General features: G+C 50.8%; 1 protein-coding gene across 1 annotated transcript in view; it reads left to right on the top strand.

Moving 5' to 3' along the window:
* The first annotated feature begins 20260 nt into the window (after positions 1 to 20260).
* The window catches only part of LOC149393513 (uncharacterized), a 65953-nt gene continuing 61619 nt past the window's right edge, over positions 20261 to 24594 (top strand). Inside the window, exons 1-2 of the mRNA XM_089618056.1 lie at positions 20261 to 20318; positions 20808 to 21869. Of these exons, the coding sequence (XP_089474182.1) occupies positions 20815 to 21869 (1055 nt within the window). The 5' untranslated portion in view covers positions 20261 to 20318; positions 20808 to 20814. The remainder of the gene's footprint in view (positions 20319 to 20807; positions 21870 to 24594) is intronic.

Below are 24594 nucleotides of genomic sequence, written 5' to 3'. Positions count from 1 at the left end.
CGGGCGAGGGCTCCTTTACAAGATGGGATCGGGCGAGGCCTCTTTTACGAGATGGGATCGGGCGAGGCCTCTTTCACAAAATGGAAATGAGGGGTTCGGGCGAGGCCTCCTTAACGAAATGGAAATAGAGGTTCGGACGAGTCCTTTTTTACGAAATGGAAATAGAGGTTCGGGCGAGGCCTCTTTATTTTTGGGTTGGGCCTTAATTTTTGGGTTCGGTCGAGCTCGCCTGGAGGTCGAGCCTGGCTGGAGGTCGAGCCTGGCTTGGAGGTCGAGCCTGGCCTGGAGGTCGAGCCTGGCCTGGAGGGCGAGCCTGGCTGGAGGTCGAGCCTGGCCTAGAGATCGAGCCTGCCTGGAGGTCGAGCTCGCCTGGAGGTCGAGCCTGCCTGGAGGTCAAGCTCGCCTGGCTTGGAGATCGGGCCTGCCTGGAGGTCGAGCCTGCCTGGAGGTCGAGCTCGCCTGGAGGTCGAGCCTGCCTGGAGGTCGAGCCTGCCTGGAGGTCGAGCTCGCTTGGAGGTCGAGCTTGCCTGGAGGTCGAGCTCGCCTGGCTTGGAGATCGGGCCTGCCTGGAGGTCGAGCTCGCCTGGAGGTCGAGCCTGCCTGGAGGTCGAGCTCGCCTGGCTTGGAGATCGGGCCTGCCTGGAGGTCGAGCTCGCTTGGCTTGGAGATCGGGCCTGCCTGGAGGTCGAGCTCGCCTGGAGGTCGAGCCTTCCTGGAGGTCGAGCTCGCCTGGAGATCGGGCCTGCCTGGAGGTCGAGCTCGCCTGGAGGTCGAACTCGCCTGGGGGTCGAGCTCGCCTGGAGGTCTCGTGATGTGTCGCCGAGCGGTCCGTCGGGGACGCCATCTCGTGGCTCGTCGCCTCGCCGAGTGGTCCGTCGGGGACGTCCATCAGGGACGCTATCTCGTGGCTCGTCGCCTCGCCAAGTACGCCCATCCTGTCCACCTCGTGTCATGTCGCCGTGCCGTGTGGTCCGTCGGGGACGCTCTATCGTGGCCCGTCGCCTCACCGAGTGGTCTGTCGGAGACCCCCGCGTCTCGTGGCTCAGCGCTTCGTCGAGTATGTCTTTCCTGTCCGTCTCGTGGCGTGTTGCCTCGCCGAGTACGTCTATCTTGTCCGTCTCGTCGAGCGGTCCGTAGGGGACGCCGTCTCATGACATGTCTTCTCGTCGAGCACGTCTATCCTGTCCGTCTCGTCGAGCGGTCCGTCGGGGATGCCGTCTCGTGGCGTGTTGCCTCGCCGAGTACGTCTATCCTGTCTGTCTCGTCGGGCGGTCCGTAGGGGATGCCGTCTCGTGACATGTCTTCTCGTCGACCACGTCTATCCTGTCCGTCTCGTCGAGCGGTCCGCCGGGGATGCCGTCTCGTGGCATGTCGCCGCGCCGAACTCATCTTTCCTGTCCGTCTCATGGAACGTCGCTTCACCGAGATCCTGTCCATCTCGTGACGCGTCACTTCGCCAAGCTCATCTCCCCTGCCCATCGTCCACCTTACCTCAAGGGACTTTTCCTTCTCGCGCATTTGTACCAGATATGTGCACCGTGGTTGGGCTCTGTTCTCCCTCTATGGCGTTGGGGCCTTCGAGTGCGACAGCTGGAGGTCCAGCGGGAATTGGAGCTTCTTGGCGGGTGTCGGGGTTGCCTGGGTCGCGAGCCAAGGAGCTCTCCTCTGCGCTGCTTGGGTCAGATCTGCTCCAAGGGACCGAGCACCACCCTTCTTCGGTGGCGTCGGAGCTGTCGCGTGCGCTGACGAGGGTCGACTTCGGATCTCCACTAACGTCGGCTCAGGTCCCTCTTCCTTCGTCCTCTGCTGTCGACCTGGCAGGAGATCTTCCCGCCGGCGTTCGTGGTGGGCCGATTGGAGTTGAGGTCTTGGAGAGCGTCGAGGCTGGCTCGTGAGAGCTAAGGTCGGCTGGATCTGCAGTGTCGGTTGGGATGGAAGCTTCAGCGAGCACCGGAGTCGGCTTGTGCGCGCTGGGGCCGAACAGATCTACAGCGCCGGCTGGAGTCGAGACTTCGGCGGGTTTCGGAGCTGGTTCGCACGCAGAGGGATCGCGCGGATCTACAACACTCGATGACCAGTTGGCCCGAGGGGACCGGCTCGCCTGCGTTCATGGCTTCGGACCCGCTACTCTTCTTCGCGTGGCTGAAAGCTCATTCACCGGTCACAGATCTCCGTCGACGCAAACTCCGGACCCTTCTTCCCCGTCGCCACGATCGTCGCTGGAGAGCTAAGGTGAGCACGGACCAGACCTCGTTGCCGGAGCGGCGAGGTGGATGGAGGAGCTGTGACCTTCTCGTGCGGGGGCGCCGGAGTCACAAGAGTCACGGTCGTCGCCGAGAGCGCCGATGTGACCGCCATCTCCTTCTCTTTCCTTTCTTCTCTCTATTCTCTTTTTTCTTTTCTCTGATTTTTCTTCTCGCTGGAGAGTCTGAGATGAAGACCCGAGAGGAATTCTTTTTTTCTTTCCTTTTGTTTTCAGTGGCTGCCGTGTATCCCCCTTTTCCCCCAGCTAGGGTTTTTGTTTTATATTGTCTTTTTTTTTTTATGGCCCATGAGGCCCATGTGCTGACTTTTGGGCTGATGAAAATAGCACATAACATTAACCCCCGAGTTTCTCGTGCGACTTGTCGTGCGAGAAATTAAATTGCTTTGGGAGTATTCTTTTCTTCGACTTTTTCGTCGATGGTCTTGGTGGTGTGAGTTCCCCTATCTCGGGCTTCACAGGATTCTTTGAGTCGTTTTTCTAGTCTCGGAGTAGCGAGTCCATTTTCTTCTCGGATCCTGTAAAGGCTTTGACGTTAGTCGGGGACTCGATGGCGCGAGCCCCATCATCTCGGGTCGCACAGAACTCTTTGAGATACGCTCGGGGTTCCTGTGCGTGGGAACCCCTTTCTCGGGTTCCGTGGACGCTTTGAGGTTGGTCGAGGACTTGATGGCGCAAGTCCCCTCATCTCGGGTTGCACAAGAACTCTTTGAGATACGCACGGGGTTCTGACTATGGGAACCTCTTTCTCGGGTTCCGTGGATGCTTTGAGGTTGGTCGGGGACTTGGTGGCGCAAGTCCCCTCATCTCGGGTCGCACAGAGTTCTTTGAGATGTGTTCGGAGTTTCAACGTTACGAAACCCCATTTCTCGGACTCCGTAAGTCCCCTCATCTCGGGTCGCACGTGATTTTTTGAGATATGTTCGGCGTTCCGATGCGTGGGAACCCCTATCTCGGGTTCCGTGGACGCTTTGAGGTTGGTCGGGGACTTGATCGCGCAAGTCCCCTCATCTCGGGTCGCACAGAACTCTTTGAGATACGCACGGGGTTCTGACTATGGGAACCCCTTTCTCGGGTTCCGTGGACGCTTTGAGGTTGGTCGTGGACTTGGTGGCACAAGTCCCCTCATCTCGGGTCGCACGGAGTTCTTTGAGATATGTTCGGAGTTTCAACGTTGCGAAACCCCATTTCTCGGTCTCTGCGGACGCTTTGAGGTGCGTTTGGGGCTTGATGCCACGATTGATATGTCTGTATTCCTGCATTTTCACATGTATGCATATTATTCGTATATTTTAATTTGTCGTTGCACTTTATGCTTGGTGTTCGGGTTGGCCGTCGGCACCGCGCCCGTCGATGGGCCCGCGCCTGCTGGGGGGCTTCCTGGGCGTGCCCCTGCCTTGCCTATATCTGCGCTCGCGTGTGGAGCGCCACGCTCCCCGTTCGTCGGGGAGCGCCACTCTCGGAGACGGCCGCGCGGTTTGACATGGTGACTTCTTGATGTAGTGAGAGATCCTTGGTATCTAAGAAATGAATGTTTTTGCTGGTGGAGAGCGCGTACGTGGTTGTTCTCGAGAACCCCTCCTTCTAGCGCCAAAATGTTAAGCCATTTTTTAGACTTAACGTTCGTGAACACGCGGCGTGCTTGGATTGGTTGCGTACCTAGTCAGGGTCGGCCCAAATTACTTTTCGAGAGTCCAAAGGGCTCAAGGAAGTTCGGGACAAAGCCCAAAGCGTCCAAGAGCTTCAGAGGATCCTAGAATCGCAAAGAGGGAAATAATGCTTTGCCTTCTTCTTCGTCAGGAATGCGTTCTTCGTCTTTGATTCCTGAGAAAATAAGAAAAGAAAAGTGAACTAGAGGGACGTGGGGGGTTTTCCCCCGGCGCGTGCTCCGACGCTCAACATTAGTGTTGGTGACGTTTGTATGAGTGGAGATAATCTTGAAAATATTCTATTATAGTCTCAAATGTATGTAAGTGATAGAGTTTTGTTGAGTAGAATACTTGCTATAGTTTTTTTTATAGCATGAGAGAGTCTCCTTTTAAAATTATGGGGTTGTTGGAGTATTTATAGAGACTTCAAGCGGTGTTGATGGGTTTTAGGAGTTGGTTGTGGGTCCCAACAAAAATGGGAGATCGGTGGGTTTTGAGCGGAAAGAAATCTCTTTGACCAGTGAACATTTGCTTGAGCGAAGAGGCTTTATGCTTTGGCAGAATTTTGCCCAAATGGTGGGTTCCACAATGTTTTAAATACATGTTGATATCGGATGACGTAGGCTACTACATATGTGAGTTGTTGGCTTTGGTTTTTCACGTGCAAACCCCACCATTTGGAAAGAGCATTAAGAAAATATTCATAATGTGGCAGCATGACTTGCGTGGACAATCCCCGTCAACGATGTGCCAGGCATTTTGTCTCACCCTCACCGGTACCGCGTTCGAGTGGTTCCAAAGGCTCGGGCGAGGGTCCGTACAATCGTTCGAAGACCTCCAGGAGAGGTTCCTCATTCGCTTCTCCGCCTCATGGGTCCGGAGAAAGGAAAAATCATACCTCCTGACGATCAAACAGGGTGGCTCCGAGACGCTCCAACACTACCTCAACCGGTTCATCGAGGAGTCCAACAAGGTGGACGATTACGAGGACGGCGACACTGTCTACGCCTTCATCGACGGCCTACGGGCTGGCGACCTTCTGACGTCGCTGGTGAAGCAGCGACCCGCTACGATGACGGAGCTCATCTCCAAAGCTACCCAGCACATCTCCGTCGAGGAGTACTACGATAGTCGGAGGATCCGCGAGAGGGGAAACTGGCGCAGGGACGAGGACGAGGTCGATGACGACCAACGAAGAAAGAAGATGTTAAGCCGTTTTTTAGACTTAACGATCTTGAACACGCGGCGTGCTTGGATTGGTCGCGTTCCTAGTCTCGGGTCGGCCCAAATTACTTTTCGAGGGTCCAAAGGGCTCAAAGAAGTTCGGGACAAAGCCCAAAGCGTCCAAGAGCTTCAGAGGATCCTAGAATCGCAAAGAGGGAAATAATGCTTTGCCTTCTTCTTCGTCGGGAATACGTTCTTCGTCTTTGATTCCTGAGAAAATAAGAAAAGAAAAGTGAACTAGAGGGACGCGGGGGGTTTTCCCGGGGCGCGTGCTCCGACGCTCAACATTAGTCTTGGTGACATTTGTATGAGTGGAGATAATCTTGAAAATATTTTATTATAGTCTCAAATGTATGTAAGTGATAAAGTTTTGTTGAGTAGAATACTTGCTATAGTTTTTTTTATAGCATGATAGAGTCTCCTTTTAAAATTATGGGGTTGTGGGAGTATTTATAGAGACTTCAAGCGGTGTTGATGGGTTATAGGATTTGGTTGTGGGTCCCAACAAAAATGGGAGATCGGTGGGTTTTGAGCGGAAAGAAATCTCTTTGACCAGTGAACATTTGCTTGAGCGGAGAGGCTTTATGCTTTGGCAGAATTTTGCCCAAATGGTGGGTTCCACAATGTTTTAAATACATGTTGATATCGGATGACGTCGGCTACTACATATGTGAGTTGTTGGCTTTGGTTTTTCACCTGCAAACCCCACCATTTGGAAAGAGCATTAAGAAAATATTCATAATGTGGCAGCATGACTTGGTCAACAAAAGGGGCTATTTTTCCAAGCTGATGATGTGGTCATTGATGCATTGTTTGGGTGAATTCTTTTTTCTTCTCATTTTGGGTTATCCAAGGGATCCTCCGGTTTTGTAGGTTTTACCGGAGGGATCCTCAGGTTTTGTGAGCTTTACCGGAGGGATCCTCTGGTTTTGTGATGAGTCGGGGTAGGATGGTCTTTTCATTTTTTCCTTGATTTTTGTAGGGGCTGATCATGCACAATGCTTGAACCTTCCTTGTCCTTGGCAGGGCTGTGATTTTTCTTTCCTGGCCCTTGGCAGGGCCGGGATTGCCTTCACAATTTTTGGGTTGGACTTCCTCCTGGAGGTCAAGCCTGCCTGGAGGTCGAGCCTGCCTGGAGGTCGAGCTCGCATGGAGGTCGAGCTCGCCTGGAGGTCGAGCTCGCCTGGAGGTCGAGCCTAGCCTAGAGGTCGACCATGGCCGGAGGTCGAGCCTGCCTGGAGGTCGAGCTCGCCTGGGGGGTCGAGCTCGCCTGGAGGTCGAGCCTGGCCTGGAGGTCGACCCTGGCTGGAGGTCGAGCCTGCCTAGAGGTCGAGCTCGCTTGGGGGGTCCAGCTCGCCTGGAGGTCAAGCTCGCCTGGGGGGGTCGAGCTCGCCTGGAGGTCGAGCCTGCATGGAGGTCGAGCTAGCTTGGGGGGTCGAGCTCGCCTGGAGGTCGACCCTCGCCGTCGGAGTGGAAGCCAACCCTTGACGCTAAGGTTGGATGTCATGGAGGCATGGGTTGACCCTTGACGTCAGGAGGGGAGGGGTGTCCCTATGAGGACGAGCTTGACTTGTCTTAATTTCGGGCTGTACTCATTGGACCGGACTCACAATACTTACTCGTTTGGATTGGGCTTTCATGTTTTTTTAATATGGAAAAAATCTCACATAACAGGTTTTACCCGAGGGATCATCTGGTTTTGATGGTCCTGGCGGAGGGGTCCTCCGCTTTTGCTTCGTTTTTGCATTTGGATCTGTAGTTTTTCCCATACGAAAAATGACGCCATAACATTAACCCCCCAAGTTTTATGTGCGACTCGTCGTGCGTGAAACTATAATTTTTCGGTACCATTTCGAACATTCCGGTGAACTTGGACGTGTATGCTTCAATTACCCAGATCTTTTTCGAATGTTTGCTCACTATTTTTTTTTAAACACAACTTCTGTGACTTGGCGAGGCGGGCTGAGACATCGTCCGAAACCCTCCACCTTGCGAGGTGAGGTCTCTCTTTTTTTTGTGAGTCTCGACGGCGCGAGCTCTTTTAATTTTTTTTTTGTTAGAGTCTCGACGGCACGAGCACTTAATAAACTTTTATTAGAGTCTCGACGGCGCGAGCTCTTTTTTTTTGTTAGAGTCTCGACAGCGCGACCTCTTTTTTGTGAGAGTCTCGACGGCGCGAGCTCTTTAAGTATTTTTTTTATTAGAGTCTTGACGGCGCGAGCTCTTTTTTTTTTTGTTAGAGTCTCGACAGCGCGAGCTCTTTTTTTGTGAGAGTCTCGACGGTACGTGGTCTCTTTTTTTGTTAGAGTCTCGATGGCGCGAGCTCTCCTTATATATTCGGCTCTGAGCCCGTCGACGAAAGCGTAAATTGCATCGCTGTCATCATAATCGTCTACCTTGTTTGATTTTTCGATGAATTTGTTTAGGTAATGCTAAAGGGTGTCTTGGCTTCCTTGCTTGACTGTCAGGAGATGTGACTCATCTTTCATTTGAACACGTGACGCAGCGAACCGTGTTAGAAACTTTTCTTGAAGGTCCTCGAAAGATTTGACCGATCTTCGTGGTGCTCTCTGACCACGTCTTCGCGGTGCTCGCCAGCACGGGTTTTTGCTCGGCTCTCCGGACCGGTCTACGCGGCGGTCTCCGATCACGTATTCACGGTGCTCGCCGACCACGTCTTCACGGTGGTCTCCGACCACGTCTTCGCGATGATTGCCGGCACTGGTCTTCACTAGGCTCTACGGACCGGACTTCGTGGTGGGCTCCGACCACGTCTTCGCTATGCTCGCCGGCACGGGTCTTCGCTCGGCTCTCCGGACCGGACTTCGCGGTGGTCTCTTACCACGTCTTCGCGGTGCTCGCCGACCACGTCTTCGCGGTGGTGGTCGACGACGTGGCTTGGTCGTGTTGGTCGTTCGCCGGTGTGGAGCGAAAGAAGATTTTTCTTGTTTGGTTGGTTCTTTGGTTTTTTTTTTTTTTTTTTACGTGAGCAAGGCTTTTTGGAGGAGAAGATATTTTCTTTTCTTTTTTCTTGTCTGGCTATTCACGCAAGTGGGAGAAATAGGTTTTGATGACGTTTTTATTTATTTTTTTTTTATTTCCACTTTGTTTGTGTAGAAGCGGGAATGGTTTGAGAAGGTGAAGATTTTTTTCTTTTTTGTGGCTTTTGAAGAAGAAGTGGGAGTAGGAAAATATATATATATATATATATATATATATATTTTTTTTTTTTTTTTTTTCGTTGGTCTTTTCGTTGTACTCCAGACATTGAGTTGTATGAAGAAGAAAGACTTTTCTTCCTTCTTTTTTGTTTTTTGCTGTGGGAGTTGAATAGATGAGAGGGTTAAAGACCTTTTTTTTTACTTCGTGTTTGTCGTATAGAAATGCTTTGAGCTTGTGCAGGGCTCCTACTGCCTTTTCCCTTCTTGCGCCTTGAGCAGGCTTCGAGGTGGGTTGGGTTCTCGATGGCGCGAGTTCCCTTATCTTGGGCTTCACAAGATTCTTTGAGTTATTTTTCTAGTCTCGGAGCAGTGAGTTCATTTTCTCCTCGGATCCTGTAGACGCTTTGAGGTCGGTCGGGGACTTGATGGCGCAAGTCCCCTAGTTGGGTCTCTAATGTGGTCATGGTGAAAAAGTCGAATGGGAAGTGGCGAATCTGTATGGACTACACCGACCTCAACCAGGCTTGCCCGAAGGATTGCTTCCCCCTGCCGAGGATCGATCAGCTGGTCGATTCCACCGCAGGGCACGAACTCTTGAGTTTCATGGACGCCTACTCGGGATACAATCAAATTAGCATGTACGGACCGGACGAGCTGAAGACCACTTTCACCACAGATCGAGGCCTATTCTGTTACCAGGTGATGCCGTTCGGGCTGAAGAACGCCGGAGTCACTTATCAGCGCTTGGTAAACCAAATGTTCGCCAAGCAAATCGGGAAGACGATGGAGGTCTATGTCGACGACATGCTCATCAAAAGCCTCGAGGCGCCTGACCACGTCAAAGACCTGGAGGAGACCTTCGCCCTTCTCCGAAAGTAGAAGATGAAGTTGAACCCGAACAACTGCGCGTTCGGTGTAGAGTCAGGGAAATTCCTGGGATTTATCGTCAACCAGCGAGGCATCGAAGCCAACCCCGAAAAAATACAGGCACTCCTGGACATGAGGTCCCCAACCAAAGCGAAGGAAGTCCAAAGCCTCACTGGACGCGTGGCTGCGCTAAGTCGGTTCGTCTCCATGGCCACCGACCGATGTCAGCCTTTCTTCTAAGCCATCAAAGGAGGAGCCGACTTTAAGTGGACCGACGAGTGCGAAACCGCATTCCAGGACTTGAAGACATACTTCGCCACGCCGCCGCTCCTAGCGAAGCCCAAGGACGGCGAGACCCTCTACCTGTACCTCTCTGTGTCAACGAGGGCGGTCAGCGCTGTCCTCGTCCGAGAAGAAGAGAAGATACAATGGCCCGTGTATTATGTAAGCAAGGCGCTCCTGGACACTGAGACACGATACCCGGAGATAGAGAAGCTCTCCCTTGCTCTGACGATGTCCGCAAGGAAGCTTCGACCATATTTCCAAGCACACCAAGTCATAGTGAGGACCGAGTACCCAGTCAAGAAAGCTCTGCAGAAGGGCACCTCAATGAGAATGGCCGTCTGGTCCCAGGAGCTAGGAGAATACGGGGTGGAGTTCCAGCCAATGGTCGCGATTAAGGAACAGGCCGTCGCCGACTTCATCGCCGAATTCACATACGATGTGAATCTATGCAAAGACGAGGAAGACAAGCAAGAAGAAGAAATCGCGGGGGACAAGGATCCGAAAAAGAAAAGGAAGGCCGCTCCCAATGGGCCGGTCTGGAACCTGCACGTGGACGGAGCATCCAATGTCCGCGGGTAAGGGGCAGGAATCGTCTTCGTCAACCCGGACGGAGAAAAGCTCAAGTACGCAATCCACTTCCAATTCAAAGCCTCGAACAACGAGGCCGAATACGAAGCCCTCCTAGCCGGACTCGACATTGTTGGAATCGATCTAGGGTTTAAGAAAATAATTGACGCTTCGGTAAGCGGCGGAAATTTAAAAATTTTCTTTTCAAGTAAAAACGGTTTTTTTACTAACCTAGACAAAGAGCAAGTACATATAAATAAAAACTATTATGAGCTAAGAAGTTTACTAACCTTTCTTGAAGCTTGAACTTTGAGAAGCTTTTGGAAAGTTTGCAACGCTCGTCTCCCCTCGCAGCATGTCTCTCTTTCTTTCCTCGGCACCTCGAGCAACCACGAATGTTTCTATCACTAAATCACTCGAAATAAAGGAATCAGTGAGTGGGCACTTTTAAACACTACGACTTAAGAACGAGTCTTGAAGTCGCAGAGCTAAACTCTAGGTCAAATGAGGACCTAGGTGCCAAAAAAATACAACGAAATTGACTAGAGAGAGAGAGGAGAGGGGCGGCCACAAGTTCTAGAGAGAGAGACTCTCAATCTCTAACTTATGTGGAATGAATGAAATGAGAAGAATAAAGCTCCTATTTATAGGAGAGGCTTTACCTTCAATAAGGTAGTTTCCTCTTCTTTAGAATATCACATATTCATGAGGAAATAATCCTTATTTCCTTTTCTCATTTTGGGCGTGTAAGCCTTGCCATCTAGAAGCAAATTTGTTTCCTATTTTGCTTGCCTTGGCCGCCCATGTCATACTCTCCTAGAGGAAATTTGTTTCCTCTTTTTCTTTTGGCAAGTATCTTCATACATTCATGCACAAAATAAACTCTCTTTCACACTAAGGGCTGCACGAAATTTGGTCTCCCATTCACTTGGGTTGGACGGCCAAAAAGCCTTCTAGTAAGACTTTCTAGGTTTTCTTTTAATTGTTCATGACAACATAAGAAAAGCCCATTTAGAATTTTCTAGTAAAATTCTATGAAATGAAATTAATTCACAAGGCCCAATAAACATGTTATGGCCGTGTGATATAATATGTCATCATATGACATTGCCAAAAATTTATTGACATTCATTTCATGCCATGTCCAAAAAGACCAAATTACCCTTTCCACAACTTTCGTTATTGTTTTGACTTAGCTTCCAGTTTAACTATTCCTAATCGATGTGATTCGTGACAGTGACCTCATGGACCCAAATGAACAAAGCTTGAGCTAAACACTTGGACTCAAAAGTTCACAAACCTTTTCCAAGTTTAGCTTAATGCCAACTGACTCCACTAAAGAGTTGACACTGAAAATCTCTCGGTTCAAATGAATTTATTTTCTACTCAAGAATTCAACCTAATTATGATGAGCGAATCCACTGAATATTATCTATGTTTACCCTTCATGAATGTCATCAGCTAGTCGGGATTTACTAAATTACCATTTTACCCTTCTAGCTGTTATTTCCTCAACTCCTTTGTCGCTTGTGAATAAGTTAGAAACAATGTATTGACGAGGAGCTAACAAGTCACATTGTTTCATCCAAAAGAGTCAGGACTCAATTTGGACACTGGCCAGTTCATTTATTCACACTCCAAGGAACAAAGCATGAGGTGACATACATTGCATTTCAGCAATCTTGTACATGAATTCCATATCTATGAGAACTTCACAAAGTTACTCATGACATTCTCACAACTTAGTACTTCACCAATAGGCCCTGTTCGGAATCACATAGTGAGTTCGAACTCTGACTTTCTCAAATGAGAATACGTAAGCTGTGAAATGGCATGTCTCATTTCAAGATTAAGGTAAGCATGATGCAATTCATACATAGTGACTTCGAGACATAAGAGGTTAAATGGTTTGTTCTTATCTTGTCTCTAGAAGTGCACTGGTCAATTTAGTACCTTCGGAAGATACCTAGAAGAACTATAGAGTCTCCAACTCTCAATGCCTCATAACCAGACATCATAGATTCTTCTAACAATCATACTGAGGTCAATAGTCCTTTGACCATTAGATTGCGAATATATCGTTTTAAGCAAACTACGAAGAGTTTGTTCATGCTAATCTACATTTGTCTCTTCGTAAGTTGTTTAGTTTGTTTATGGACTAAAGACTAAGGTTTTATCATAAAGCTTCAAACAAGGAAGATTGAATGAACGTTTCAACTTTTTTATTAATGACTAAGAAATTACAAGCAAGAGTCTTCATGAGACTTTATTACATCAAATGTATAATATAAAGATTACAACTCTTCTTGTGGGCGCCATTGACAACAAACTCCCACTTGACTCAAAGAAGATGTGTGTAGTCTTTCATGCCTAATCCCTCTCGATGTTGGTCGAAGACCTTGTTCGCTAGTGCCTTTGTGAATGGATCTGCTAGGTTGTCCACCGTTGAGATCTTCTTCACTTCCACGTCTCCGCGCTGCACGATCTCTCGAATCAAATGGTATTTCCTCTCAATATGCTTAGAGCGCTTATGGCTTCGAGGTTCCTTCGAGTTAGCGACAGCCCCACTATTATCACAATAAAGAGTCATGGGCTTGTTGACATTTGGAACAACTTCCAAATACTTAAGGAATTTTCTAAGCCATACAGCCTCTTTGGATGCTTCACAAGCAGCCACATATTCTGCTTCCATTGTGGAGTCAGCAATGCAAGATTGCTTAATAATTCTCCACACAACAGCTCCACCATTAAGGATGAACACAGATCCTGAAGTGGATTTCCTGGAATCCTTATCCGCTTGAAAATCGGAGTCGGTGTTGTCGCAGTTTTTCGGACAACGATTTAGGAGCCCAAAGTGGTTAGACCCAAGGCCGGACCAAGTGGTCTCACTTCGGCTCGAGCGTGTCGGACTTGGTATCCCAAGTCGTCCCTTAGCTGTTTGTGGTATCTATCTCGTCCAGGCACCTGAAAAGCAAGCAGGAAAGGTGTGAACTACAAAGGGAAAATAGGGGGGTTGCCTCTGTTTACCTCTCCGACGCTCAACATCAGTAGGATTGAGGTGGTTTGTAGAGGGTTTAGGTGTTTAGAGGCCGAGACTTGAGAGAAACGAGCGAGGTACGAGTTCGAAAGCGTTTCAGTACTCAAGAATGGATTACCTGGACCAGGAGAGGGACCCCGGTACTTATCGGCGACCAAAAGGGCATTTCGGGCACCCCTTTGCCCGAGGGCCGGCTCTGAGCCGGCCATGGAGGTGATGGCGGGCACTGAGGCGGCCTTGGACGAGCGCCGGCTCTGAGGCGGCCTTGGACGAGTGCCGGCTCTGAGGCGGCTCTGAGCCGGCCTTGGACGAGCGCCGGCTCTGAGGCGGCCTTGGACGAGCGCCGGCTCTGAGGCGCCCTTGGACGAGCGCCGGCTCTGAGGCGCCCTTGGACGAGCGCCGACTCTGAGGCGGCCTTGGACGGACGGGGCCACCGGGCTGCGTGCGCGCGAGGAAGGCCTGGCCAGCCGCGAGCCGGGCCGGGCTGGTGGGCCGGACGCACCTGGGACGAGTGCTGGGATGCCCGGGCAGGGCTCATGGGCCAGAGACCCGACTGGCCGAGAGCTGGGCCGGACCGACGGGCCTGACGCGCGCGCTGGAAGCCGGAGGTCGCCTGGGCCGGACCCGCGCGTGGAGGAGCCACCCAGCCAAGAGATGGGCTGGGTCCTCGGGCTTGACGCAGGCACAGGAGGGAGCGCCGCCGGCCATAGGTCGGGCCGGCCCGACGACGGTGACCCGGCCGGCCGGCAGCCGGTCAGGCGCTCGGGCAACTCTGCCGGGACTGAGGGGAGCCGTCCGGCTCGAGCGGGCGGCCGCGAGGGGGTCACCCCCTGCTCGGGCAATGTCCCAGACTCTGAACGTTCCGGTGACTCGTCGAGCCGTCACGTAGCACCTGCGGCGAGGGTACTTTCTTCCACTGCGCGGGAGGAAACGCGGGCCTCAACCTTCCCGATAGGAGAGTCGGCCGTACGGGGCAACCTCGACTGCTCGGGTGTCGACGTCCCGAGCTTGATTTCCATTGCCAGCTTCGTGAGTCTGAGGAAACGCTACAGCATCCCGGAGTCTGTGTCAATCCTCAGACCGTTGCCCGACGATCTTCCGACCCGCCCTCGAAAGGGGTATGCCGCGGTCCACGAGGCGAGTCTTCGCGGGGGATTAAGGTTGCCTTTTCAACCGGTTAGCCAGGAGTTGTTGGTTCGATTGGGGGTACACGCTTTGCAGATGTCCCCGGCCTTCTACCGACTGGTCGCGGCGTGCCAGATGATGCTTTATCGGGCGAAGAAGAGGGTCGTCACTGCCGACGACATCCAGGGCCTCATGATGGTACGAGGGGTGCCCGGGAAGCCGGGCTTCTACTTAGCGTCACACCGTAAGCGCCTCGCCATCATTATCAAGGTTAACTCGAAGCACAGATACCCTTGGATATGGGTGTCCGAGTCAGCCTTCGGGATCGCGCCCCTCTTCTTCGGCCCCGCGGCTGATTTTCCACCCGTGGGCGATATCGAGGGTTCCGAGCTTGACGCGGTGATCAGGGCGGTCCCGGAATCAAGGCGGCAAGGACCGCACTTCGAATCCCCAGACTTAATGGCGAGGACCGGGTGGTTCACGCATGGTGACGACGCTCCACCGTGCCCGGGTCTCGGCGCGGAGGCTACAGAGGACCCCGAATCAGAGGCGGGGGGCTCGTCTGCTCCTCCCCCCGACGTGGGGGGTACTAACCATACATATGCTTTCCATTATTGCACGTTCCATTGTATTGCATTCTAACCTGTCGTCTCTTTATCTTTTTCAGATACCATGACCCGGCGACATTGACCACGCGCGTAAGTACCGAGGGTGGCACTCGACGTCGAAGCCGTGACCGTGGCTCAACCACAAGCCGAGGCTCACCATGGGGGGTTTCCAACGCGGGCGAGGAACGAGGCGAACTCCTCGAACAAGCGACCATCGTCGACGACCCTCCCCGACTCGTCCTCCGGCCACAAGCGCGCTCATACGTCGGCGGCGCCAGAGGGCATGGAATTGATGCTCCTAGCGGAGGCGGTGGAGCTGAGGGATCAATGCTCTTGAGGGATCCTTGAAACCTCTCTGCGGGATTTCAAGAGTCTCCTGACGGCGAGCGACCTCGAGCACTTCCAGAGTGGGATTGGCGATGCCCGAAAGGTACGATTCGCTTGCTTGTCTTATGTGCAACCATTATGCTTATTTCGATCGCACGTGTTGTCGGCCGTTTTCGGAAAACCCGAGACGCCAAGAGGGCACGTCGCTCAAACGGCCGATGGTCAGACCGGAGGTCCCGAAGAGCGGCAGGTCTTCAAGCCCTCGCCCAAACTCTTGACTCCTCGAGTCGAGCTTCGCTCCTCGAGTCGAGCCTTAAGTCAATCTCCTCGAGTCGAGCCTTGAATTGTTCCTCGAGTCGAGCCTCGAGTCATTCTCGAGTCGAGTCTCGAGTCATTCTCAAGTCGCTCCTCGAGTCAAGTCGTTAGTTACTCTCGTCGAGTTGAGCCTTGCTCCTCGAATCGAGTCACTCTTGTCAAGTGAAAATCGTCATATTTCACGTGGGAAGAATGATATTCGAAGGCCCGCAAGAACCCGGCAAGACGAGCCATTCATCACGCACACAACACGCTACGCCGGCCAGCCGTGCAGCAGACGGCGCGCCGCGCCAGGCAGGCGAGCGCCGCGCGACCTGCGCCGCGCCCGGTGACCCGCGCGCCGCACCCCCTGCGCCGCGCGCCGCGCGTTGTGCGCCGCGCTTTGTGCCCCGCACGCGCCGTGCGCCTCCACTTGATGGCATGCGCGTTCCTAGTCCCACATGGACGAAAAAGGAACCTTCTAAGGCTCCCAAACACCTATATAAACACCCTCCCATTGAGGGGAAAGCCATCCCATTGAATCCTATTCAATACACAAAAATTCTCTTCATCTCCTATCGACACGCTCGATTTCTTACTCTTCTCTGCTTCTCTGGATGCCATATTTGGCCTGAAGTAGACTCTCTTCTCCCTCCCTCGTTCTCAAAGGTTCCGAAGCACTCACGGGGACTTCCCGGACGTCGCTCCCTTTGACCGAACGTTCTCCGGTGCTCAAGCACGCCCCTAGGGTTCTCGACTAGAGTTCCCCTCGCGCGTCTAATACGCTAGACGCGTACGCGATCTCCGAAGTTCTGAGACGCTGCCGAGGACTCCTCGCGCCCCGTCTCCTTCGTCGAGCACGCCTCTCCACCAAGGCTCTGCGCCTCATACTGCGTCTTTCACGCTTGAACTACGTTCTGACCTGATCCCACGCACGGGTACGTAGGCAGCCGACAACCAAGGCACGGTCACTCCTCCTCCTCACCCCCTACCTCTCCCGAGAGGCGGGTTGATCGGAGAAAACCCTAGCTCGAGACTATCGAGTTCCCACTCTTGGCCCGGGTGCGATCACTTGGTCTGGCCTTGGATCGAACCGCCCGAGGTTTTAAATAGTTGTTCATTTTCGTGCGACAACATTTTGGCGCTAGAAGGAGGGGACTTCCCGACCTATTCAGCCCGAAATCCCTTCTGTTCATCTTCTTCTTTTCTTCTGTGAACTCAACCTTCTCGAACTTGAGAAACGATGAGTAGCCAACCACCCTTACGTTCTGAGGGCGTGAACAACCCCGAAAACGTCACCAGGACCAAGAAATACTTCTTGCGCTCCCGAGCGCATGGTGACGAAGAGTCGCTCCACGAAGAGAGCTCGACCCGCTCACCATCTCCATCTCCTGATAGCAGGGACAACCGCATCGTGGAGTTAGAGGAGAGTATCCGCCGACTGAAGGCGAGGAACGCAAGGTACCACAGCCGACTGGCTGCGAAGCAACCTATGCGTGACACGACGATCCCCAATGGGGATCCTGAGAACATCAACGAGGAAAGCCGCGACCCTGATTATGAGGGTACTGGTGAGTCGGAGGATATCGAGACTTCTCTCACGAAGGACGGGGGACTCCCCGCCGTGTTTGAAGCCGGTCCGTCGAATTCCTTACCCCGAACAGGCGATGCGCCGACAGCTTCTCAAGAGGGTAATTCCCGACGTTCGGCTCTCGACCCACTAGGTCCGAGGGAGAATGTTGCGGAAAGTCAGGGCGCGCGGAGAGCGCACCGCCGCAAGCAAAGCCGGTGCCTCCGTACGGCCAGCCCTGATCTTAGGGACCACCTCACTGCTCAACGCATTGGGCGTGGCAATGATCTGAGAGAGCGACTAAGCTCTAGACCCAATATCCCGCTGGCAGCCCCAACTAACGGGAACCGCCGCGCAGGACAAGGGTCTAACGAGAGGCTACAGGTGACTCCTCCCGATCAAGGGGTTACTCCAACGATCGGTCTCGATGTGGTCACTATGATCCACAACCTTCGAAATGAGGTACGAGATCTCCGAGAATACGGAATAGGTGGAAGTGCCTACAGAGTCGTTGAGGAGAACTCATCGCCTTTCACTACTCAGATATTGGCTGAAGTTTGTACGGGGAATTTCAAGCTCCCGAACCTCGCTCCCTATGATGGGAAAGCAGATCCTGCTTACCACATCCAGCACTATGAAACCTGGATGACGATGCAGGGTGTTTCTCCTGGTGCCATGTGCCAAGCTTTTAGTTTGACCCTCGCCGGACCCGGCTTTGAGTGGTTCAAAAACTTAAGGCCAGGAAGCATCCACTCGTTCAAAGACATGAAGGACATATTCCTAGCACGGTTCGCTACGTCTATGGTCCAAAAGAAGACCAAGATGTACCTGTGGTCAATCAGGCAAGAGAGTGGCGAGTCTCTTAGACGATACCTCGCCCGATTCACAGAAGAGTCAAACAAGGTCGACCGCTTTGACGACAGTGACGCAATTGCCGCTATCATAGAAGGCTTGCGCACGAGTGACTTCCTCAAGTCTGTCGTCGGCCGTGTCCCTTCCACCATGGCCGAGTTGATGACTCGAGCTAAGACCTTCATGGGAGTCGAAGACTACCTCGACGGCCGCAGGAGCACTAATCAAAGATCTCGCCGCCGAGAAGAACCTAGCCGCGAGCAGAGCGAACCTCGTAAAAGGCGAAACAAGGGGAACCAGGTTCCTAGCAACCAACCCCCTGTACCTCAGAAACCGCGACTTGCGGAAAACTTCAAAGGGTACTCGTCATTCACGCCGCTGAACACGGCGCCGGAAAGGATCTTGGCTCTGGCACGTGACAAGTTCACGCCCCCGGCTCCAATGAAGAAGGATCCCGCAACTCGCGATCGATCCAGGTATTGTGAGTGCCATCGGGAATACAGTCATTTGACCTCGGAATGCTACAACCTCAAAAGGCAAATCGAGGCTTTAATCCAACGGGGTGAGCTGAAGGAGTTCGTGTTGCGCATGATTGGCGCTGCGGGCCCCACCGCGAACAGACAACAGTCTGGTCAAGGAGAAGGAACAGCCGCTTCTGCCGACCGAACCACGGCTACTGCCAACGCCAACCCACAACTGCACGTGGTAACCACCATACTGGGGGGTCCACAAGATGGAGATTCAGCCCGACAACGAAAGAAATTCCTTAGGGCCGTGTCTCAGGAAGACGCTGCTATGCACGTCAACTTCACATATGAAGAACCTCCGTCCGTGCCTCACGAGACGATGTATTTCACCAATGAAGAGGCCAAGCGAGTTGTGCATCCGCACAATGACGCGATCGTGCTCAAAGCCCAAGTGGCCAATAACTTGGTGAAAAGGGTTCTCATCGATAATGGCAGTGCTGCTGACATAATTTTCAAGTCCACCCTAGAGCGCATGAAGCTCGGGGGGCTGCGCCCGACTCCGACCCAAACACCATTGTTTGGGTTCAATGGGGAAATGGTTATGACCAAGGGCATTATCGACCTGCCGGTCACCTTCGGGACCCCTGGAGGGATCGAGGCCGTTCACATGGTCCCATTCCTAGTGGTCGATCAGGAGTCGCCTTACAACTTAATCATCGGGCGACCCACGTTGAACCGGCTAAGGGCAATCACTTCCACATATCCCCTACTGGTGAAGTTCCCCACCGAAGGAGGAATTGGCATTATGGCTGGAGACCAATCCCAAGCCAGAATATGCTACGTGCAAGGAGTTGATGGCAAGTCCGCGGGAAAAGCGGTCAACACAATCTTCCAACTGGAAGAGGATTACCGATGCAACCCAAGGGATGCAAGGAAGTTCGGAGAACTTGACCCCCGTGATGAAATCGAAAGACTTAAGGTGGAAACCCCCGATGATCTTGTGCCAATCGTCCTGGACGAATCGAAGACTGATCAGGTTGTAAAAATCGGCACCCGACTTCCACTCGCTATCAAAACTCAGCTTACCGCCTTCCTTAGGGAGTTCAAGGATGTTTTTGCATGGACTCATGCCACTACTACAAATATGAGATTCTACAACGGACTTTCTACAACGCTTAACATAAGCGTTGTAGAAACTAGGGATTCTACAACGCTTAACATAAGCGTTGTAGAATCTGGGTGTTTCTACAACGCTTATGGATAAGCGTGGTAGAATCTGGGTGATTCTACAACGCTTTACAAAAGCGTTGTAGAAGAACTTAAATTTCAGATTTCCCACAACGTTAAAACAACCCGTTGTAGAACCTTCGCCGCGGCACCATGTGATTTTCGCCGCGGCGAAAACTTTCTACAACGCAAGTTCAAAGCATTGTAGAAGGATGGACCTCGCCGCGGCACGATTTAAACCTCACCGCGGCGACAAATTCTACAACGGTTTTTTTAAAGGGTTGTAGAATAGAGTCGCCGCGGCGATGGTCCTCCCTCGCCGCGGCGAGATTATGTCGCCGCGGCTGGAAATATACTCCGCCGCGGCGAGAAGGATACCGTGGCCTAGCAGTTTTCTATGAAACTGCCTCGCCGCGGCAATGTAGGACTCCCGCCGCGGCGAGATGATCCTACAACGGTTAGAAAATCCGTTGTAGGATCTTCTCGCCGCGGCGAAGACATATTCTCGCCGCGGCGAGGTTTTTAGGTTTTCACTATATAAACCAGTTTTCAGTTTTTTTTCTCATTTTCCTCAAAATACAAACGCGAGACAAACTATTTCGGCCGACTCTGTCTTCATTTTCTCTTCCAAAATCCCTCGCCACGTCCTCGCCGCCCCGATTTCTCGCCGTCGCCTTGTCCTCGCCGCCATTCTCGCTCACCACATCCTCGCCGCCATTCTCGCTCGCCACGTCCTCGCCGCCCAACTCTCTCGCGCCTCTCTCTCTCTCACCGCCTCTCACTCTCTTTTTAAAGGTATGATTTTCTAAGTTTTTAAGGTGGTTATTGATTTAATTTCGTGTTGTTGAATATGGATTTCGTGTTTTTGAATATGGATTTCATGTTATTTCCCCGAGTTGCATGTTGTGGTTATTGATTTAACAAAATTAGGGTTATTGATTTAAGGTGGTTATTGATTTAACAAAATTAGGGTTTGTTATTTTATTATGAATGAATTTGAGTTAGAATTTGTGTTAGAATGAATTTGAGTTAGAATTTGTGTTAGAATGAATTTGAGACGTTAGAATTTGTGTTAGAATGAATTAGAGTTAGAATTTGTGTTAGAATGAATTTGAGTTAGAATTTGTGTTAGAATGGAATTGTTTATGAATTTGATATTGTTATGTTTAAATGAAGTTGGAATTGATATAGAATTTGTGATTGTTGTGACATTGTTAGTATTTAAAATGGTTATGTTGATTGTAGATGTCGAGATTGAATTTTTTATGATTATGCTTTGTGAAGGTGAAAAATGGTTCGAACAAAAAATCCGGCGGGCGCCACGGCTCCGAGCACTTCCAAAGGTCCTAGTAAAAGTAAAAGTAAGCGAGCTCGTCAATCGTCCCCTGAAGCAGATTATAACACGAATATCTTCACCAGCAAGGCCGCGGAGGATCGTTACGACAAAATCTCGTCGCGCAGTGTGATCCCTGAGCGGGGATTCAATGTGAGCTCTAACACCGAGATAGGAGTGTCAATCCGCAACAGTATTCTTGGTCATGAATGGGTGAAGTATTGTGCCGTTCCCGAGTTCGAGACGAACTTAAACTTCGTGTACGAATTCTACGCAAACTTACCGGATCACAATGGAGATGTTGTGACGGTCCGAGGTAAAAAGGTCGATGTGAGCATCGAAGCGATCAACGATTTGCTTGGGACCCCAGATGTGCCTTTCGAGAATGAAGGCTATCGGGAATGGTTGAGAACTTGCAGCCACGAGGAGATGGCGAGGTTGCTGTGCATTCCAGGAGAGGATTGGGTCCTTGAAAAAGGGAAAAGGGTACTCAAGCGTGACCAACTCACCAGGATTGCTAAAGCTTGGATTTACTTTGTTTGCGCTCGCCTCTATCCGATCAAGCACTTCACCACTCTTGACGAGGGCCGTATCCAGGTGTTGTTCTGCATCATAAAAGGTCATTCTATCAACGTCGGTCGATTCATCTACAATTGGATGAAGAGTCTAGACTATACTAATGAACGCCACGGTTTGCCATATCCGTCGATCATTACCGGCCTTTGTACAAATGCGGGGGTAGGACGCTCGAAAAGGGATACGATCAAGGGTCCTATGGGGCCTATTACGAATAACATCATCGATCGCTACAAGATTAGGGAGGAACCACAAGAGGAGGAAGCGGAGGATGAGGAGGAGGAAGGGGAAGAGGGACCACCAGTCAACGAGCCTCGATTGTTCTTACCAGCACCTCCGGTAGTCGACCCCGCCACCATCGACTACATAGCTCAATGCTCCAACTATCTCGTCGGCGGGTTCCAACACACGCAACAGTACATGCACCAACAAGTGGAGTATGGCGCCTCTCACATCAACCAACTGAACGATCTCTACTCTCGGTGGGACATCAACCAAGAGAACCAGGTGTTATTTCCTCCATATCCTCAATACTCCGATTATCCGTACCCACCACCACAGTGGCCACCGCATATGGCACCTCCTCAATATCCGGCGCACTCACCACCACCACCACCACCGAATGACGACTAAACCAACAACACCAACTTTAAATTTTAAATTCAAGACTCGTTTGGTTTGTTTAAGCTTCATTTTAAATTTAAATTAAGACTCGCATGGTTTGTTTATGTTTAAGACTCGTGTTTTAGTTAATGTGTGTTTGAGACTTGATTAATATTTAAAAATTGTGAAATCTGAATGTGTGATGGTTTTTTATTTGAATGATAATTTTTCTGTTGAAAACCAAGTTTAAAATGGGAAAGAAAGTAAAAATGAGTAGGGTGAGGTGATTCTATTCTAATCTCGCCGCGGCGACTTAGAAATTTCGCCGCGGCGTATAACTCTCGCCGCGGCGTGTTTTCTACCTCGCCACGGCGAGAAATTCTACAACGCTTTCCAAAGCGTTGTAGAAAGTCTTCGCCGCAGCGAAACTTACACGTCGCCGCGGCGAGAAACTTACCGAGAGCATGCGTTTTTGAAAACAGAATCTCGCCGCGGCGGCGTAGTCTTCTCGCTGCGGCGAAAACGTGTCGCCGCGGCGCAAATACAACATAGCCGCGGCGAGAAACTTACCGAGAGCCTTCATATTTGGGAACATATCCTCGCCGCGGCGAGTTGATATTCCCGCCGCGGCGTAATGACCTCGCCGCGGCATGGACTCTACGTCGCCGCGGCGAGGTTTCTACAACGCTTTACGAAGCGTTGTAGAAGGGTCTTCGCCGCGGCAGGATTTGTATTTCGCCGCGGCGAGAGTTTGATTTTTTTATACCGAGAGTCTGTGTATTTTAAGAACTTGTCTCGCCGCGGCGAGGTGATATTCCAGCCGCGGCGTAATGACCTCGCCGCGGCATGGAATATACGTTGCCGCGGCGAGGTTTCTACAACACTTTTTTAAGCGTTGTAGAAGGGTCCTCGCCGCGGCAGGATTTGTATCTCGCCGCGGCGAGAGTTTGATATTTTTATACCGAGAGTCTGTGTTTTTTTAAGAACTTGTCTCGCCGCGGCGTGGTGATATTCCAGCCGCGGCGTAATGACCTCGCCGCGGCATGGAATATACGTTGCCGCGGCGAGGTTTCTACAACGCTTGTTAAAGCGTTGTAGAAGGTCCCTCGCCGCGGCAGGATTTGTATTTCGCCGCGGCGAGATTATCCTGCCACCGCGAGAGATGTACTCAGCCGCGGCGATGTTGGAGAAATGTAAATGACATTGTATAGAGAAATTTTGAATGAAAATAACGTTGTCCACATGAGAATAACATAAAATCCAAAATGAAAATACATTATCTAAATGTTCAATATCAAACAAAAATAGGATCTATATCCTTACGAAGTAGATGTGAAACATCGTCATCATTAAAACCATCCACCTCTTGATCAATTGGCGGTAATCCTGATGTGAACGGAGGAATGCTAGACATGTCTTCGTCTTCTTCTTCGTTACCGTTTCTCGCTTTCATATGAACCACTAACGATAACTCAGGATTAGCTGGATCTGAAACATAAAACACTTGACTTGCTTGCGAAGCCAAAATAAATGAATCATTCTCGTAGCCAATCCGTCCAAAGTCGACAATTGTAACTCCTTCATTATCAACTTTAACGTGATTATTGTCTGCCCATTTGCACTTGAATAATGCGACTCGCAACCCGCAATAATCAAGTTCCCAAATATCTTCAATGTATCCGTAATACTTCATAAAAGCATGTTTTGGATTCTTATCTTTTGCCGACGAAACATGTAAAGCTTCAGCAAACAATGTAACACCGCTATTTTGTACGGGATGCTTGTTGTCTCGTTCCCTTGTGTAAAATGTAAAACCATTAACAGACCAAGCAGTGTACCTTGTAACCATTGAGGACGGCCCGCCAGATAGTTTACTCAACGTAGATGAATGTCCTGCCTCTATAAATATGCGTTTTCCAAGCCAGTTCTGAAACAAACGGTTGTGCTCTTCTTGCAACCATTTTTCATTTCTACCCTTCTTTGGATTATTCACTCTCAACTCATTCAAATGAATATCCACAAATGGCTTGACCTCGGAAACGTTGTGTAGCACATGGAGACTTGCTTGCTCCCATTCTTTTCGGTTGACGATCGAATAAGTACCTATATATAATGAAACAAATACTTAAAAATAATGTTCATATATAATTTAAATAAACAAATAAAGTGTTAAAAAAATACCTTTAGATAGAGCTTTTGAATCAAAATTGGTATTCTTGGGTAACCCAATTTCGTCTGTTTTAGCTATATACTCAGAACAAAACTCAACCGACTCTTCTGGTATGTAATTTTCAACTATGCTCCCTTCCGGCCTATTGTAGTTCTTCACGTAGCTTTTCAAACCTCACATCTTTTGGCACAATTCCTCGTAAAGCAAGAGGCAACATTTGTTGTAGCAGCACATGACAGTCGTGCGTCTTCATTCCAGTAAGTCTCAAATCTTTCAAAGACACGAACCTCTTATAGTTTGACGAATGACCTTCGGGGACTTTAATAGAAGCAAACCAGTTACACAATTTCTTTTTCTCCTTTCGATCTAGAGTGTACTTTGCCGGTGGT

Source organism: Urtica dioica, chromosome 6, assembly GCF_054948205.1.
Source record: "Urtica dioica subsp. dioica isolate 48M chromosome 6, U.dioica_male_clone48M_v1_H2, whole genome shotgun sequence".
In the NCBI taxonomy this organism is placed as follows: Eukaryota; Viridiplantae; Streptophyta; class Magnoliopsida; order Rosales; family Urticaceae; genus Urtica; species Urtica dioica.
The sequence above is the reverse complement of the archived record's forward strand: the minus strand, read 5'-3'. Positions and strand labels throughout refer to the sequence as shown.